Source organism: Cryptomeria japonica, chromosome 3 (assembly GCF_030272615.1).
Source record: "Cryptomeria japonica chromosome 3, Sugi_1.0, whole genome shotgun sequence".
Classification (NCBI taxonomy): Eukaryota; Viridiplantae; Streptophyta; class Pinopsida; order Cupressales; family Cupressaceae; genus Cryptomeria; species Cryptomeria japonica.
In genome coordinates this window covers 946944345-946959971 of record NC_081407.1, presented here as the reverse complement: position 1 = coordinate 946959971, position 15627 = coordinate 946944345, and the positions used below count along the sequence as shown (strand labels likewise).

Below are 15627 nucleotides of genomic sequence, written 5' to 3'. Positions count from 1 at the left end.
AATAGACAGAATTATAAATACATAACTCTTCAATATACAATACTTAATAGACAGAATCATAAATACATAACAAATCAAATTCAATATATAAATATATAATACTTAATAGACATGCAATTACCAACAATTTGATAAAACAATTTAGATATACTTTTATATAATTAAAAAAATAAGCAGCAGGAAACATGTGACTCCAAAAACGCATGTCCTACTCTCATAAATTGAAGAGTACAATAAAATCTAGATGTCTAGGCGTTGATGGTCTTTTTAACAAACGATCCACCCTACGGCATGGTTTGACTGCTCAGAACGCATCTCGTTTTTTTAATTAAAGAAAAACACATGAAAAATAATTAAACAGGGTTCAGATTCAATCTTCTTTTCACTCTTGTTATATAAGAAACGTGTTCAACCATGATTTCTTGGCAGCCCTGAGCATTTCTTCACTCAAAGCCGCCATGGACGAGGAGAGTCTCAAGTTGTCTTTAATCCATAACAACAGCAATGGCAACCCTGAAGAATTTGACGGAGATCTTCCGGTCATCAAAGGATGGAGAGGCCTGCTCCAAGCAAGCGGGAAAGAATCAAAGAAGCTATGGTACCTCGCAGGCCCTGCAATTTTCACCTCCATCTGTCAGTACTCACTCGGAGCCATCACACAGACCTTCGCCGGTCATATCGGGGATCTCGAATTAGCCGCCGTTTCAATCGAAAACTCTGTAATCGCTGGCCTCTCATTCGGCATCATGGTAAAATATGAAAAAGATTTGATCTTGACTACATTTTTTTCGTTCTGCTTTCAAAAGATTTGGTCTTGAAAACATTTTTACTGTTCCGCCTTCAAACACTGAAAAAGATTTGATTTTGAAAACATTTCTACTGTTCTGCTTTCAAACAATTGAAAAGATCTGATCTTGAAAACATTTTTACTGTTCTGCTTTCAAACAATGAAAAAGATTTGATCTTGAAAACATTTTTCCCGTTCTGCTTTGAAAAGATTTTATCTTCAATACATTTTCACTCTTCTGCTTTCAAAAGATTTGATCTTGAAAATATTTTTACTGTTCTGCTTTCAAACAATTTCAAAAGATTTGATCTTGAAAGCATTTTTACTGTTCTGCTTTCAAACAATGAAAAAGATTTGATCTTGTTGTTATGATTTCAGCTTGGAATGGGCAGCGCGCTGGAGACTCTGTGCGGGCAGGCCTTCGGAGCGAAGCAACTCAGAATGCTGGGAGTTTATATGCAGCGGTCTTGGGTCATATTGCTGACCACGGCCTGCCTGATGACCACGATTTATGTGTGGTCGGCGCAGATTCTGAAGCTGATAGGGCAAGAAGATGATATTGCAGAACTGGCGGGGAAATTCGCACTGTGGATGCTGCCGCAGTTGTTCGCTTACGCCATGGTTTTTCCGCTGGCGAAGTTTTTGCAGGCGCAGAGTAAGGTGATGGCCATGGCGGTGATTGCTGGCGTGGCATTGGCATTCCACGTGCTGTTCAGCTGGTTGCTTATCTTTAAGTGGGGGTGTGGCCTCTGGGGAGCAGCCCTAGTGCTGGATCTTTCATGGTGGATCATTGTGTTAGCACAGCTGGGTTACATACTCAGCGGCACCTGTAACGAGGCTTGGGGAGGTTTCAGCTGGGCTGCTTTCCACAACCTTGGGGCTTTCGTGCGCCTTTCATTGGCATCTGGAGTAATGTTGTGGTAAGTTCCAAACTTTCTCCAGGAGATTAGCAGGTTCAAGGGATCAAGAGTTTGATTATTTATTTATTTTTGTTTTTGGTTCATATTGATTTTTTGTTGTTGTTGTTGTAGAAATCTGTAATTTTGTGACATTTAAACTTTTCACTTTCTAATTGTTTTCATTCGGGTCCCAATTGTCTTCAATCTTTTCTCACCTAACCTTTGAATTATTAATTTTAAAGAAAACGAAAAAATGATATCTAAAATTTCATTTATAAATTTCACATGTACCCATATGACCACTTTTTGATCCTTACATACATAACAGATGCCACATAGTGCTTGTTACTACCCAAAGCCAAAACAATAGATGTAAGCAATTAAGTTGTTGTAATCTATACAGTTTAGGATCTCTGGATATAGGAAGTTAGCTATAACAAATTTTGGTATGCTTCCCCAGCAGCCCAGCAGCCCACTTTACTCGTAGCAGTGAGAATTTTTGGATGCCCACTTTACTCCTAGTAGTTAGAAATTTTGGACTTCAATTGAAGGAGATGAGCAACTTTATTGGTACCCATAGTGCACCACTACTCTGTCATTTATGCATAAAAATTGATCATTTTGACATGGTTGTAGTGCATAGTTATTGGGACATTTTTAAGTAGGTATCGAGCTCAAACGACACCTTGAAATGACCACTTTTTGACCTTCATGTATAGTATCCAAAAACCATAACAACAAATATAAACAGTTAAGATACATAAAATTGTTTTTTTAATTAAAAGCTGATGTACCCTAACTATTTCTACGTTTCACCAAATATCCAATATCCTTTAGATTTTAACTTTCCAACTTATAATGTTCTAAAGTTCTTTCTCCCTCGAATCTTGTGTATGAAGTCATTAAAAAGAGGATTTTTTGGGAGCTCTGTTTAGAGATTTGGTATTAGTTAATATATAGAAGTCTGCCATTTTTTGTATGGCTGTGGTTGTTCTACGGTGCAACCTCCTTAAAGGGTGCATTATGACTGCAACTTGCCCTCTAGTGCCGGTCAGATTTTTATGATCTAAATCCATGTGGGAGCCGCCATGAGTAAACAAATTATAGCTTGTGGGAGTATTTGCAATCATGAATTATTTTTACTGTTTGCATCATGCAGTCTGAGCAATAAAGCAAACAAATGGTGGAAGGAAGTAACTGCAATTATTGTTCACAGTGTATTTGCGATGAGCAATAAAGAATGTGCTTCAGCAATCAATTCACCGAGCTTTGTGCTTTAAAAATTGGTCAGGCCTGTCGTTTTTTGTCCCCTACTGCTCTAGGTATACCTAACTTTCTATTTGTAAATCATTTTCAGTTGTGGATTTCATTAGATTGTTTCCTCTGCTCTGAATGCCTGTCAATTTTATTTGCTGGGTATGTTAGTAATTTTGACTTGGTATTCTATTACTATTTTATATTTTGTTTTTGTTTGTTCAAATAGTTATACTTAGTGTGTAGTTGAATTAGTGTCAAGTCAAAAATAGAGGCTGGATTGAATTTGTTAGTTGATTTTTTTTGTTTTAATTGTTTGTTTCTGTTTTTTGAATGTGTATCAATTATATTTAGTGGGTATATTGTAATTTTAACTTTAATTCAAATATTTAGTTTTAATGTGTATGTATAGTTGAATTGAAGTCATTCAAGTCAAAAATAGGAGTTTTAATGTGTATAATAGCTTTGTTTATTTTCTTTTAATGTTTATCAATTTTATTTAGTGGATATGTTGTAAATTGATTTTAGTTTAAATAGTTATATTCAACGTATATGTTATGAAGTCATTCAAGTAAAAAATAATGGTTTTGAGGTTGAATTATTTTCTCTACAATTTGTTAAGATCCTGAATGCATGTCTTGGTTAATCGTCTTCATATCTTTTCTAGACTTAGTGACCACACTTTTTTTTAAATCATATATGACTAAGAATTTGGATAACACTTTTCAACTTATTGAAATAATTAAAAAATGAATTAAAATTATTTTGTTCTTTTTTAGAGCTTGGTCAATTTTCTTATTAGTAAATTTGAGTGATATTTTAGATTTTGTATTAATAGGCATTATTAAGGAAAATGTTAATTACTTGAATTATTTTTTCAATTGAATTTGTGATTAATTTTTCACATTTGTTTGATATTTACAACAGTTTGGAAGTTTGGTATCTCTACCTTCTAATACTTTTGGCTGGCTACCTTAAAAATCCAGAAATTTCCGTAGATGCCATTTCTATATGGTATGTATGCATTCCTACTATTATCCTCAATTGTTTATTACTTATATTTTTTAATTGTTTTATTTAACTGAGAAAATTTCATCATATTGTAGCATGAATCTAATGGGGTGGGAGATGATGGTATCTTTGGGATTCAATGTTGCCATCAGGTATTCTTTCATCCTTTTTGCATATGTTTAATACAAATTTATTCATCTAATTAAAAAAAAAAATGCACTACAAAGTACTCATTTTAAGAAATTTTGAAGATTGATTTTTTAGTATTATGCATTACAAAATGAAATCTTTTAAGGAATCTTTTTGGATTGTTTTTCAGTGTAAGAGTTTCAAATGAATTGGGAGCTGGGCATCCAAGAGCTGCAAAATTCGCAGTGCTTATTGTTCTTGTAACAATGTTTATGATAGGGGTGATTCTAATGGTTGTGATCTTCATTACAAGGAATGAATTTGCAGTTGCATTTACTAGTAGTGAAGTAGTCATGAAAGCAGTTTCGAAGCTTGCAACTCTACTAGCTTTTACCATGCTTTTAAATAGCATACAACCTGTTTTTGGAGGTAAGATAGACTTGCATCATCATTGATTGTGTTGAATATATTGATTAAACAAATGAGAATGACTAACTTTTAAGATGATTCTTATAGGTGTGGCAGTAGGAGCAGGTTGGCAGGCTCTAGTGGCCTACATTAATTTAGCATCTTATTACATTTTTGGAGTTCCTCTTGGCTGCTTGTTGGGATACTATTTTGATTTTGGAGTGAAGGTACATTATTTTATATTATACTTAAATATGTTATAGTAATTTTGTGTTACTGAAGTATTTTTAACAATATTTATTTTTGAAAGTGCAGGGAATTTGGGCTGGTATGATTAGTGGAACTACCCTACAAACAATTATTCTGTGTATTATTACATATAAGACTAAATGGAATCGAGAAGTAAGCATTCTTATGTCATAAACTTTTAAACATTGGTTCTTTTTTTTCGATCTAAATTTTACAACACACATAATATTTGTATCATATTTATATAGAAAACTGAAGAAAACTTAAAACATGTTGATGCAGGCTTCTCAAGCTATAGAGAGGATCAAAGTGTGGGGAGGGAGCGATTGACATCTAAGTTGCAATCAATCAGTAAAGACCACAAATTTTTCTTTCCACATTTGAAGCGGGTATTGCGATAATGACATCATACTTGTGGTCACGTTAAAATGTTTGCTTGACACTTTTTTTTTAAACGACTATCATATTTGTGATTGTAATTTTGGGATGACAACAAAATGGGAAACGATTATGAATTATGTCCTTTGATTGTAGTTTCTTGTAGGCTATAGTTTTGTGAATGACACCATTACTGTTATGTATAATAGACAGGATCATAAATACATAACTCTTCAATATACAATACTTAATAGACAAAATCATAAATACATAACAAATCAAATTCAATATATAAATATATAATACTTAATAAATTCAATATATAAATATATAATACTTAATAGACATGCAATTATCAACCATTTGATAAAACAATTTAGATATACTTTTATATAATTAAAAAAATAAGCAGCAGGAAACATGTGACTCCAAAAACGCATGTCGTACTCTCATAAATTGAAGAGTACAACAAAATCTAGTTGTCTAAGAGTTGATGGTGTTTTTAACAAACGATCCACCCTACGACATGGTTTGACTGCTCAGAATGCATCTCATTTTTTTAATTAAAGAAAAACACATAACAAATAATTAAATACTGAAGTATTTTTAACAATATTTATTTTTGAAAGTGCAGGGAATTTGGGCTAGTATGATTAGTGAAACTACCCTACAAACAATTATTCTATGTATTGTTACATATAAGACTAAATGGAATCGAGAAGTAAGCATTCTTATGTCATAAACTTTTAAACATTGGTTCTTTTTTTTGATCTAAATTTTATAGCACACATAATATTTGTATCATATTTATATAGAAAACTGAAGAAAACTTAAAACATGTTGATGCAAGCTTCTCAAGCTATAGAGAGGATCAAAGTGTGGGGAGGGAGCGATTGACATCTAAGTTGCAATCAATCAATAAAGACCACGAATTTTTCTTTCCACATTTGAAGCGGGTATTGCGATAATGACATCATAGTTGTGGTCACGTTAAAATGTTTGCTTGACACTTTTTTTTTAAACGACTATCAAATTTGTGATTGTAATTTTGGGATGACAACAAAATGGGAAACGATTATGAATTATGTCCTTCGATTGTAGTTTCTTGTAGGCTATAATTTTGTGAATGACACCATTACTGTTATGTATCGATTTTTCCAATTGGACAACAAAGCTAATATCATTCCAAGCCTCTACTTAAGACAATTATATATTTGTGGATTACTTACAAGTGTGATGTTTAATTTTCCTATTTTCTTTTACTTTGAATGCACATCATCTACATTGGTGATATACTGAATATGTTGGCATAATTGCTGGAGATGAGAAGATGAGCGATAAAGTTGATATGATTAGGTTTATGATGTCAAGGGGAGATTGTTGGCTTGATGATGATGATATAATTGTAATATGATGTTTGATGACTTTATTTGTGTTGTCATTGATGGCAACCATGTTTGTTTAGTCATCTAGGTCATCTAGACCAACCGGTATAGCCTAACCAGTAGTGGAATCAGTTAGACAACAAAGCTGCTAAGTTGTTGTCAACCGATAAACAAGAACAGAGCAATGATCAAGCGACTGGTACGAACGATTGGAGAAGATTCAGGTGTTGCAGTTTAGAATATATTTTCATAACATTGGCATGAGTCTGTGATTGAAATCGCATCAGGTTTGGTGAATCGGTAAGCACATTTGTAATTGACTGTTATGAACTCTATGAAGAAGAATGAATATTGGTATCAAATTTTTAACCGGTAATGATTTTAAGGTTTGGCGGTGGATCTTATCATGATCATAACTTAGTAATGACGTGTCATAATCCGTGTGTAATGATAAGATGGTATTTGAGCGCGCATAAGGATCAAATTTCTTGGGAAACAACAAAGTGTCTAGAAGAATGAAACAAGGGTTTGATTGCTTATCAAATCGATGTGTGGTGATCATTCACTGACGGAAATCATCTAAAAATTTGTTGTAATGATCTGCAATGTATTTTGGCAAAGTGTTTTGTCGTGAAAAATGTAAATTCATTGTATCGTGTTGTTGTAATTAGGGTTTGTAGCCGCCTTAACTAAAAAGTGTATTTAGGGCTAGTTGGAGAAGAGATTTTGTGTCGACAGTTTGAGAAGAAGGTATTGTCGAACTAGTTTGAAGTGTCTGCATATGTGTAGTAGAGTTGTGCTGAAATGGATCTGTACTAGCAAGCAAGGAAGTGTTTTAATCAGATCATTTGTCCTGTTGTTCCCTAATAGTTACAACAGTTTGAAATCCCTTAACCGGGTAGATCGTAATAGGTCTTATATTGTAAATCACTTCACCGGGTGGCTCATTAACTTGAGTTCAAAATCCTCTAACAAGGTTACTCTTAACAGGGTAGAGCTCCTAACAGGGCTGAGGCAAAATCCCTTGGTTGGGTGACTCCTAATAGGGTTTGCTCTTAACCAAGCATATTGTAATCTCTTAATCGGGCTAGGCCTTTAATCGAGTGCATTCCAAAAGAGTGCAAAAACATATTGTGGGTGCTAATTCACACCATGGTTTTCCCAGTTGGGTTTCCACATCAAAAATCTATGTGTTCACGTGGTGGATGCATTGTTGATTTGTGCATTTGATATCTTTACTTTGTTTGCATATTGATGAACACTTGAGTGAATGGTTTGTTAAATCAACTTAGAAAATCGTTTGAGTAGTTATCGGTACAATTTTGTGAAGTGCTGTAGAATATTTTATTACTTATTCACCCCCCCTCTCAGTAATAATTGGATCCTCATAATAACAATTGGTATCAGAGCACTAGGTCCTCTTTGTGTATAACCTTAACCACTTGAGGTAAAGATCCAAGATGATGAAGAAGGAGGGTCCTAAGTTCACAAAGGATAACTATAGAATCTGGAGCGATAGAATGAAGATCTACATCAAAGGTATGGGGCCACAGTTCTAGGAGCATGTGGTTAATTAGTACACACCTCCTACCAGTACTCTGACTGCAGATCAACTCAAGGAGCAGCAGGAGAATATTCAAGCATTGGAGGCCATTGTAAGTACTCATTCTGATTCTAAGTATATTGATGTTCATGGTTTAGAAACCACTTATGAAGTTTGGGAAAAGTTGAAGTTAATTTATGGTGGAGATGAGCATGAGCAAAAAGCTAAAGAAGAAAGCCTAAGAGGCAAGTTTGATGACATGATGATGATGGAAGGTGAGAACATCACCCAGTACGGATAAAGAATAAAAGAAGTAGTTGGAGGAATCAAAAGTGTTGGTGGAACCATAGTAGAAGAGACAGTGGTAAGTAAAATGCTTAGAACTTTACTGCCTTCTTATGCTATTAGAGTATCTGCTATCCAAGAATTGAGGTCAGTCAACAAAGATAAAGTTACAGTTGATTCATTGATATGAAAGCTTACTTATTTTGAATCGAATAGCTTTGACAATAGTGTACCTAAAGTAGAATCTTCTTTCAAAGCATCAGTATCTAATGCATCGGTAAGAAAAGGAAAGGATGTCTATCATAACCATGAATATAGGTCAAGTCATCATTGCGGTGGTAATGAATAAGTGAATGATGAACATAAATTGATGGAATTTGAGGCTTTATTGGCAAAGAAACTTTCTAGAGGCATCGGTAAGTACAAAGGCAAGCTTCCTCTTAAATGCTTCTCATGCAACAAAATAAGACGTATTGTTGCTAATTGTCCTAATAGTGATCAGAAGGAAAAGGTCAGAAAGTTTAAGGGAAAAGATAAGAAACGATGTTATGTTATAGTAGATGAAGGTGTTACCTATGAGGAATCAGAGGATGAAGATAATGAGGAAACTGTTTTTGTAGCAGTTAAGAAAGATGACTCTGACAATAAAGATTTAGTGTCCCATATTGGCAACAATGATGAGTGGGTCATTGATAGTGGTTGCTCACACCACATGACCAGTGACAAGAACAAGTTCATCTCACTTGAAGAATTTGATGGTGGAGTAGTGAGATTTGGCAACAATACACCATGCTTGGTAAAAGGTAAAGGTTCAATTTCTTTAAATGGAAAAAGCAATGTTGATGATGTGTACTGGGTTGAAGGATTGAAGCATAACTATTGAGTGTTGGTCAACTAAATGATAAGGGCTATCATCTTGAGTTCAAGAATGGAGTGTGCAAGATTTTAGGAAGCAAAGGAGAAATGATTGCTACTGGTAAATAGACAAAAGGTAACTTATTCCATCTGAACACTAATGTTAATAGTTGTTTGGTTGCAAAAGTTGAGGACAATTGGTTATGGCATAGAAGGTTTTGTCATGTAAATATTGATAATTTGGTCAAGGTTAGCAAGTCAAGTATGGTTAGAGGTATACCACAACTAGTCAAACCAGACAATGTGATTTGTAAGGAGTGTCAGTTGGGTAAGATGACTACTTCCTCTTTCAAAAGCAAATCATTTTCTTTTGAAAAGATTTTAGATTTGGTGCACACTAATTTATGTGGTCCTATGAGGACTAGGAGTTTTCAAGGTGATAAATATTTCATGATATTTACAGACGATTGTTCAAGAATGATGTGGGTTACATTTTTGAAGGAGAAGTTTGATGCTTTTAGCAAGTTTAAGGCATTCAAAGCCATAGTGGAGAAAGAAACCGATAAGAACCTAAAGTGCCCAAGATCTCATCGGGGTAGAGAATTCACATCAGCTAAATTTCTAAAATACTGTGATGAGAATGGAATCAAGAGGCAACTATCTGCACCAAGGACACCACAATGGAATGGGATTGCAGAAAGGAGGAACCGGACCATAGTTGAAGCAACAAGAACAATGTTGATACAAGAGGATGTACCTAAAATGTTTTGGAGAGAAGCAGTTAGCACTATAGTATACACAATGAACCAGATATTGGTCAAGAAAGGTAGTGACAAAACTCCCTATGAATTATGGTATGGTCATACTCCTAATGATAGTTATTTCAAAGTCTTTGGCAGCAGATGTTACATAAAGAGAGATGAGTATACCGGAAAGTTTGTTCCTAAAAGTGATGAAGGAACTTTCCTTGGTTATTCAACTAAGAGAAAAGCATTCAAGTGCTTTAACAAAAGAACCAAGAAGATTGTGGAAAGTGTTAATGTGAAAGTTGATGAGTACTCTGACAAATCTAATGATGCCAACAAGTCTGATGCAGTAGATGAATAGAAGCTAGTGATCATTGAACCAAAAGTTCAAAGATGTTGAGCAGAACAGTGTGGAGGATACTGATCAACTGGTGGAAGAAGAAGATGATGAAGAAGAAGAGGCTTCTACATTGGAACCGGTTATACCTAGATATGTAAAATTGAATCACTCTGCAGATCAGATAATTGGAGATGAGAATGTTGGAGTACAAACAAGAAGAAAGATCAAAGAAAGTGCTTGTCTGATTTCCACAATTGAACCTAAGACAGTGAGGGAAGCTCTCAAGGATGATGATTGGATAAAGGCTATGAATTAGGAGCTTGATCAAAGAGAGAAGAACAACACTTGGTCTGATCCAAATTATGGATTTGGAAGACAACACCTGAGTGAGAACCTGTGGTGTTGTGGGTTTGTTTACATGAACAAGGTAAACACAAAATTGAAGCAAGCCAAAAAAAAGTAATCTATTCAATTCGAAAACTCAACATATATCAGTTCATGAGATTCCAAGGGTCACCAAAACCCCTTGAGAATCGAAACCCAACAGTTACATCTATTTATTTACATAATAAAATCTAAAACTACGAAAATTTCAAAAAACTATATGACATTTTGTCCTAACTTTAACTAGGCATAACTTTCTACTCTGGACTCAAAATTATGAGCCATTTAACTTGTTGGAAAGGTCTCCAAGAGCTTAAGGCAAAGCCCTGAAAGAGCGTGCCTATGCCAATATTTTAAGGGATAGGCCAAAGTTTCAAGGGCTGAAAATGCCCCGAAGGCCTTCAAAAATGCAAAATACTAACATATAGAAAAACTAGAAAAATATAAAAATATTATTTTCAATATTACAAATTTGCTTCTGATCATTACTTCCCCCTTGAAAAGCAATGTGCCCCATTGCATCAACACTCTGAATGAGATGAGGAAAACATAGCTGAAGCTGCTCCCTGGTAAACCACTTTCCTTGTTGAGCAATCTGCCCTGCTCGAACCACTTTGTACAGATAGATCTGTTGCTGTTTGACTGTTTTCACCATGGTGTCCATAATTTGATCACATTTGAATGGAGAAGCTACATTTGGATTCAATTCTGTAGTGTAAATTGTTTCTGCCACATCTGCAACATTTAATAGTGGAGGAAAATATGGCTTCAAGAGTTCCACATTAAAGACTAGATGAAGACCCAAAAATGGGTGTAGATTAAGCTCAAAAGAATTATCACCAACTTGCTTGATGATTGTGTATGGCCCATAACACAGAGGACAAAGCTTCCTATTGGGACCCTGCAATCGTTCCTTCTAGATATGCAACCACACCTTGTCTCCGACTTGAAAATTATGAGGAGTATGATGCTCATCATGTCTCTCCTTATATTTCTTATTGGTATGCTCCAAGATTTCATGAACTTGTTGTTGGAGATGATGAATTCTATCAATTAACTGGGCTACCTTATCTTCCTCCTTATCAACATGTGGAACCAGATTGGGTTGGATAAGTGGTATGGAAACATCCATGGGTGCAAGTGGTTGATAACCAAGACAAACCTCAAATGGGTTGTGACGAGTCGAGCTGTGAATTGTCCTGTTGTAGCTATGTTGAACATATGGAAGACTTTCATCCCATGTGAGGGGATGTTTTGAGTGATACATGTGTAGGATGTGAATGATCATCTGATTCACTACCTCTGTTTGGCCATATGTTTGAGGATGTAAAGTAGTAGACTTTGTTAATTTTGTGTCCATCTTTTCCCATAATGTAGACCATAACTTACTAAGAAACCCATTGTCCCTATCTGAGATAATGGTATTCGGCATACCAAAATGAACCCAAATGTGTTCAAAGAAAAGCTTTGCAGTGTCCTCTGTAGAAATTGTTTTTTTACAAGCCACTATTACTGTCATTTTTTAGAACCTATCTACCACAACATACACACAATCGTGGCCTCTTTTGGATATCTTCCTTAGTTCTAATATCTTCCCTAGACCAGCAGATAAAAATGTGATTGGTACTAAGTGGATGTTCAGGAACAAATTGAATGAAGATGGTGAAGTGATTAGGAACAAGGCTAGACTAGTTTGCAAAGGATATGCACAAGAAGAAGGTGAGGATTATGGAGAAACCTTTGCACCGGTTGCTAGACTTGAAGGAGTAAGAATGCTAGTTGCATTTGCAACATCCAAAGGATTCAAGGTATACCAAAAGGATGTCAAGTCTGCATTTTTGAATGGAATTATAGAAGAAGAGGTATACATTGAACAACTAGATGGGTTTGCATTGACTGAAGACAAGGACATGGCATTCAAACTTCATAAAGCTTTATATGGATTAAAGAAAGCACCAAGGGAATGGTATGAGATACTCCATTCACACTTGATAAAGATTGGATTTCAAAGAACCAGTGAGGACAACAACATTTACTTAAAGACAAAAGGAGACAAGTTATTGATTGCAAAAGTGTTTGTAGATGATATCATATTTGGAGGAGATGATGACATGAGTTTAAATTTTGCAAAAGAAATGAAAAAGGAATTTGAAATGCCTTTGATAGGTGAAATCAAAATTTTCATTGGTTTGCAGGTCCAACAAATGAAAGGAGAAATCTTTATCAGCTAGTCCAAATATGTGAAGGAGGTATTGAAAACCTTTGGAATGGAAGACTCTAAACCGGTTGGAACCCCTATGGTTACTGGTTGCAGATTATCCAAGGAAGATGATTCAGATTCAGTGGATAGTATAGATAAATGATTGGTAAACTACACTATGTTTTTCATAAAAGACCAGACATTGCTCATGCCGTTGGTATAGTGGCTAGATATCAAAAAAGTCCTAAAGAGACTCACATGGTGGTAGTGAAGAGAATTTTCAGGTATCTTAGAGGAACTATTGATTATGGATTATGGTATCCATATGTAATGTTGGGAAAATGATGAGTGATAGATCAAGAGGAAAACTAACCATTTCCCTTAAAGAGAGATGAGAGTTTCACTATTGATTATCCTTCAAGCACTTTTCACCATTACATTAGGAAGATAAGGGATAATTTACTAGATTCAATCTCCACACAAAGATGATAGATTAAATTCTGAATGAATTAAGAATGTTAGGATGATCCCTTCTTCCTTTGTTTGATTTGGAAAGGAAATTGATTGAATTATGTAGTGTAAAAGTGACAAAGAATCGATTATAACTTGAGATTTGAATATGGGATGAAGCTATGCACCTGGATTTGGCAATAAAATGTCAAGACAAAGTCGCCCTGCAAATTTGATGAAAAGTTGTTCGGACTGTGGCAGAAATGTACACGGTCCTCTGAAAAATCTGTGAAACGAAAAAGGATTTTTCTACCTCTGCAAATAAAGCCCGAATTCGAAAGTACAGCTGTGCACTTGCAACCTGCACACATAAAAGAGAGGGAAATGTGTTGGGATTGGGGGTTTGCCTTTAGGTCAAACCCCAATTTTGGAATTAACAAAGTAATGAAAGAAAGTACTTGCAAGTAGATGTAAATGAAAGACTGAATTGTAAATCACCTCAAGGGAGGTTGTAGTAGCAATGTTGATAGAAATGCTTGTATGGAATTGTATGTTGAAATCAATCTCCTCTTCAATGGTTGAATCCTTGACTTTGAATGCAACACCTAGCCTTGAAAGGAGACTTGAGAATGCTCAATGCTGGAAAAAAATGCTTGAATGCTCTTGATCGCTTATGACCTTATCAAAATTCCACCTATTCAACTTATTCCAACTTATTCCAACTTATTCCAACTTATCCCAACTTATGCAAATGAGAGGACGAATGCCCCTTAATTACATGTTTGAAGGATTTGAATTTCGTCATGGGCTAACATCGCGGAGATTTCCCGCTCATTGCACAACCCACAATGCATGCTTTAGGAAGGTCCTGCCCCAAAATAGGGCAGGGATAGGGGCACCACGCCCTTGTCCTACCCCTTTCTCTAGGGCAGAGTGTGGTCAACGTGATGTGGAGGCCAAGGAAGAAGCTTTTTTTGCAAGCTGAGCACTCTCTGGTCTCCGATCAGGCTAGAGGATTTGAGTTTGCATGCGTGAGGACCCTAATGCAATTGTAAATTGCTAGGGTCACAATTTTATGACACTACATTTAGCCCCCACTTTAGCGAGAGTATAAGCGTATGCCAATATTGCCAGTAAAGTACAAGGAAACAAGATTGAAAGACTTTCACCACGTCAAGGAGGCAAGATGCGCCAAGCCCCCTGTAGACTTAGGATCTTGCAACTTTTATTGACAAAGTAAAAGGGAAGATCACGAAGGGGAGAACCATGACTGCAAGTAGCAAAGTTCCCTTCACTATGCGTCATGGCAGCAAGGATACAAAAGATTACAAAGCAAAGAAAAGTTCAATAAGTAATTCTAAGTATCACATGAAGGAAAGTATGAGTAGAGTGTATGCTCCCACGTCAAAGAGATCACACATTCCTTATCAGGAGCGATTTCTGTAAGGTAGGATACACCCAAGAGAACAAGAAGAGAGGGAGCATGTTATCACAAGGATTTAGCCCCCAATCGAGGTATAAACTCAAGGATAATGAACAAAAAACATGAGGTAGTGTCACTTTCCTCGGGGTCAGTATACGGTATGATAACTCATGTATATCATGTATGTATATGCATATAATAATCTTCATTCCCCAAAGAAGGACACTACCTTAAAAGAAAGGGAATAGAGGATGTATTTTGAGTCAACATGAAAGAGACCTAGAGAATATCTCAATTCTTGGCATCATCCCCAAGTAGACATTAAGGGAACAATAGAAGAACAGGGATACACATAGAAGAATGGTCATAAAAGAGAAAGAAAGGAGAGAGAAAGATCTGCAGTGCTAATATTGCTAATCTAGCATGACATCCGCCTCCCGATCTTGCTGATCACTATTTTGGGAAGGCGAGAAACATTTCAGAGGAGCGACATTGAGCACAATAGATGGAGCTATCACAAGATCCAAACAAGGACTATGCTCATGTTGTAAGTCACTTTGTTTGATTCTAGGAGCTAGGATTAAAGTTTGTGAAAACTCATTCGATAAATGTTTGTCCACATCAACATACTCATACTCACTGTCAAAAGCATTAGGAGTTGTATTACCATTATGAATAACATTTTCACCCATTTCTTCATCAAAGTTTAAAGCAAGTGGAGCAAGAGCACGAATAGGAGTAAAACCATCACATGTTTAATGCAACTTATGATTTGGAGATTTTGGTTGAACATCTTTCTTAGGAGAAAAAGGAATCATGTCAACTGTTGGAGTCTAAGGAGATTGAGTATTTTGAGGGATAGCTTCACGAGCTCGAACATGGCATCTTTGTCGGTATTCTC

General features: G+C 35.6%; 1 protein-coding gene across 1 annotated transcript; it reads left to right on the top strand.

The window, feature by feature from the left end:
• Positions 1–308: 308 nt before the first annotated feature.
• On the top strand, positions 309–5260 carry LOC131038930 (protein DETOXIFICATION 33). Its single transcript, XM_057971534.2, has 8 exons — positions 309–749; positions 1166–1707; positions 3868–3954; positions 4047–4103; positions 4271–4509; positions 4597–4715; positions 4804–4890; positions 5020–5260. The coding sequence occupies exons 1-8, from the start codon at positions 459–461 to the stop codon at positions 5065–5067; spliced, it is 1470 nt and encodes a 489-aa protein (XP_057827517.1). The 5' UTR covers positions 309–458; the 3' UTR covers positions 5068–5260.
• The last annotated feature ends 10367 nt before the right edge of the window (positions 5261–15627 follow it).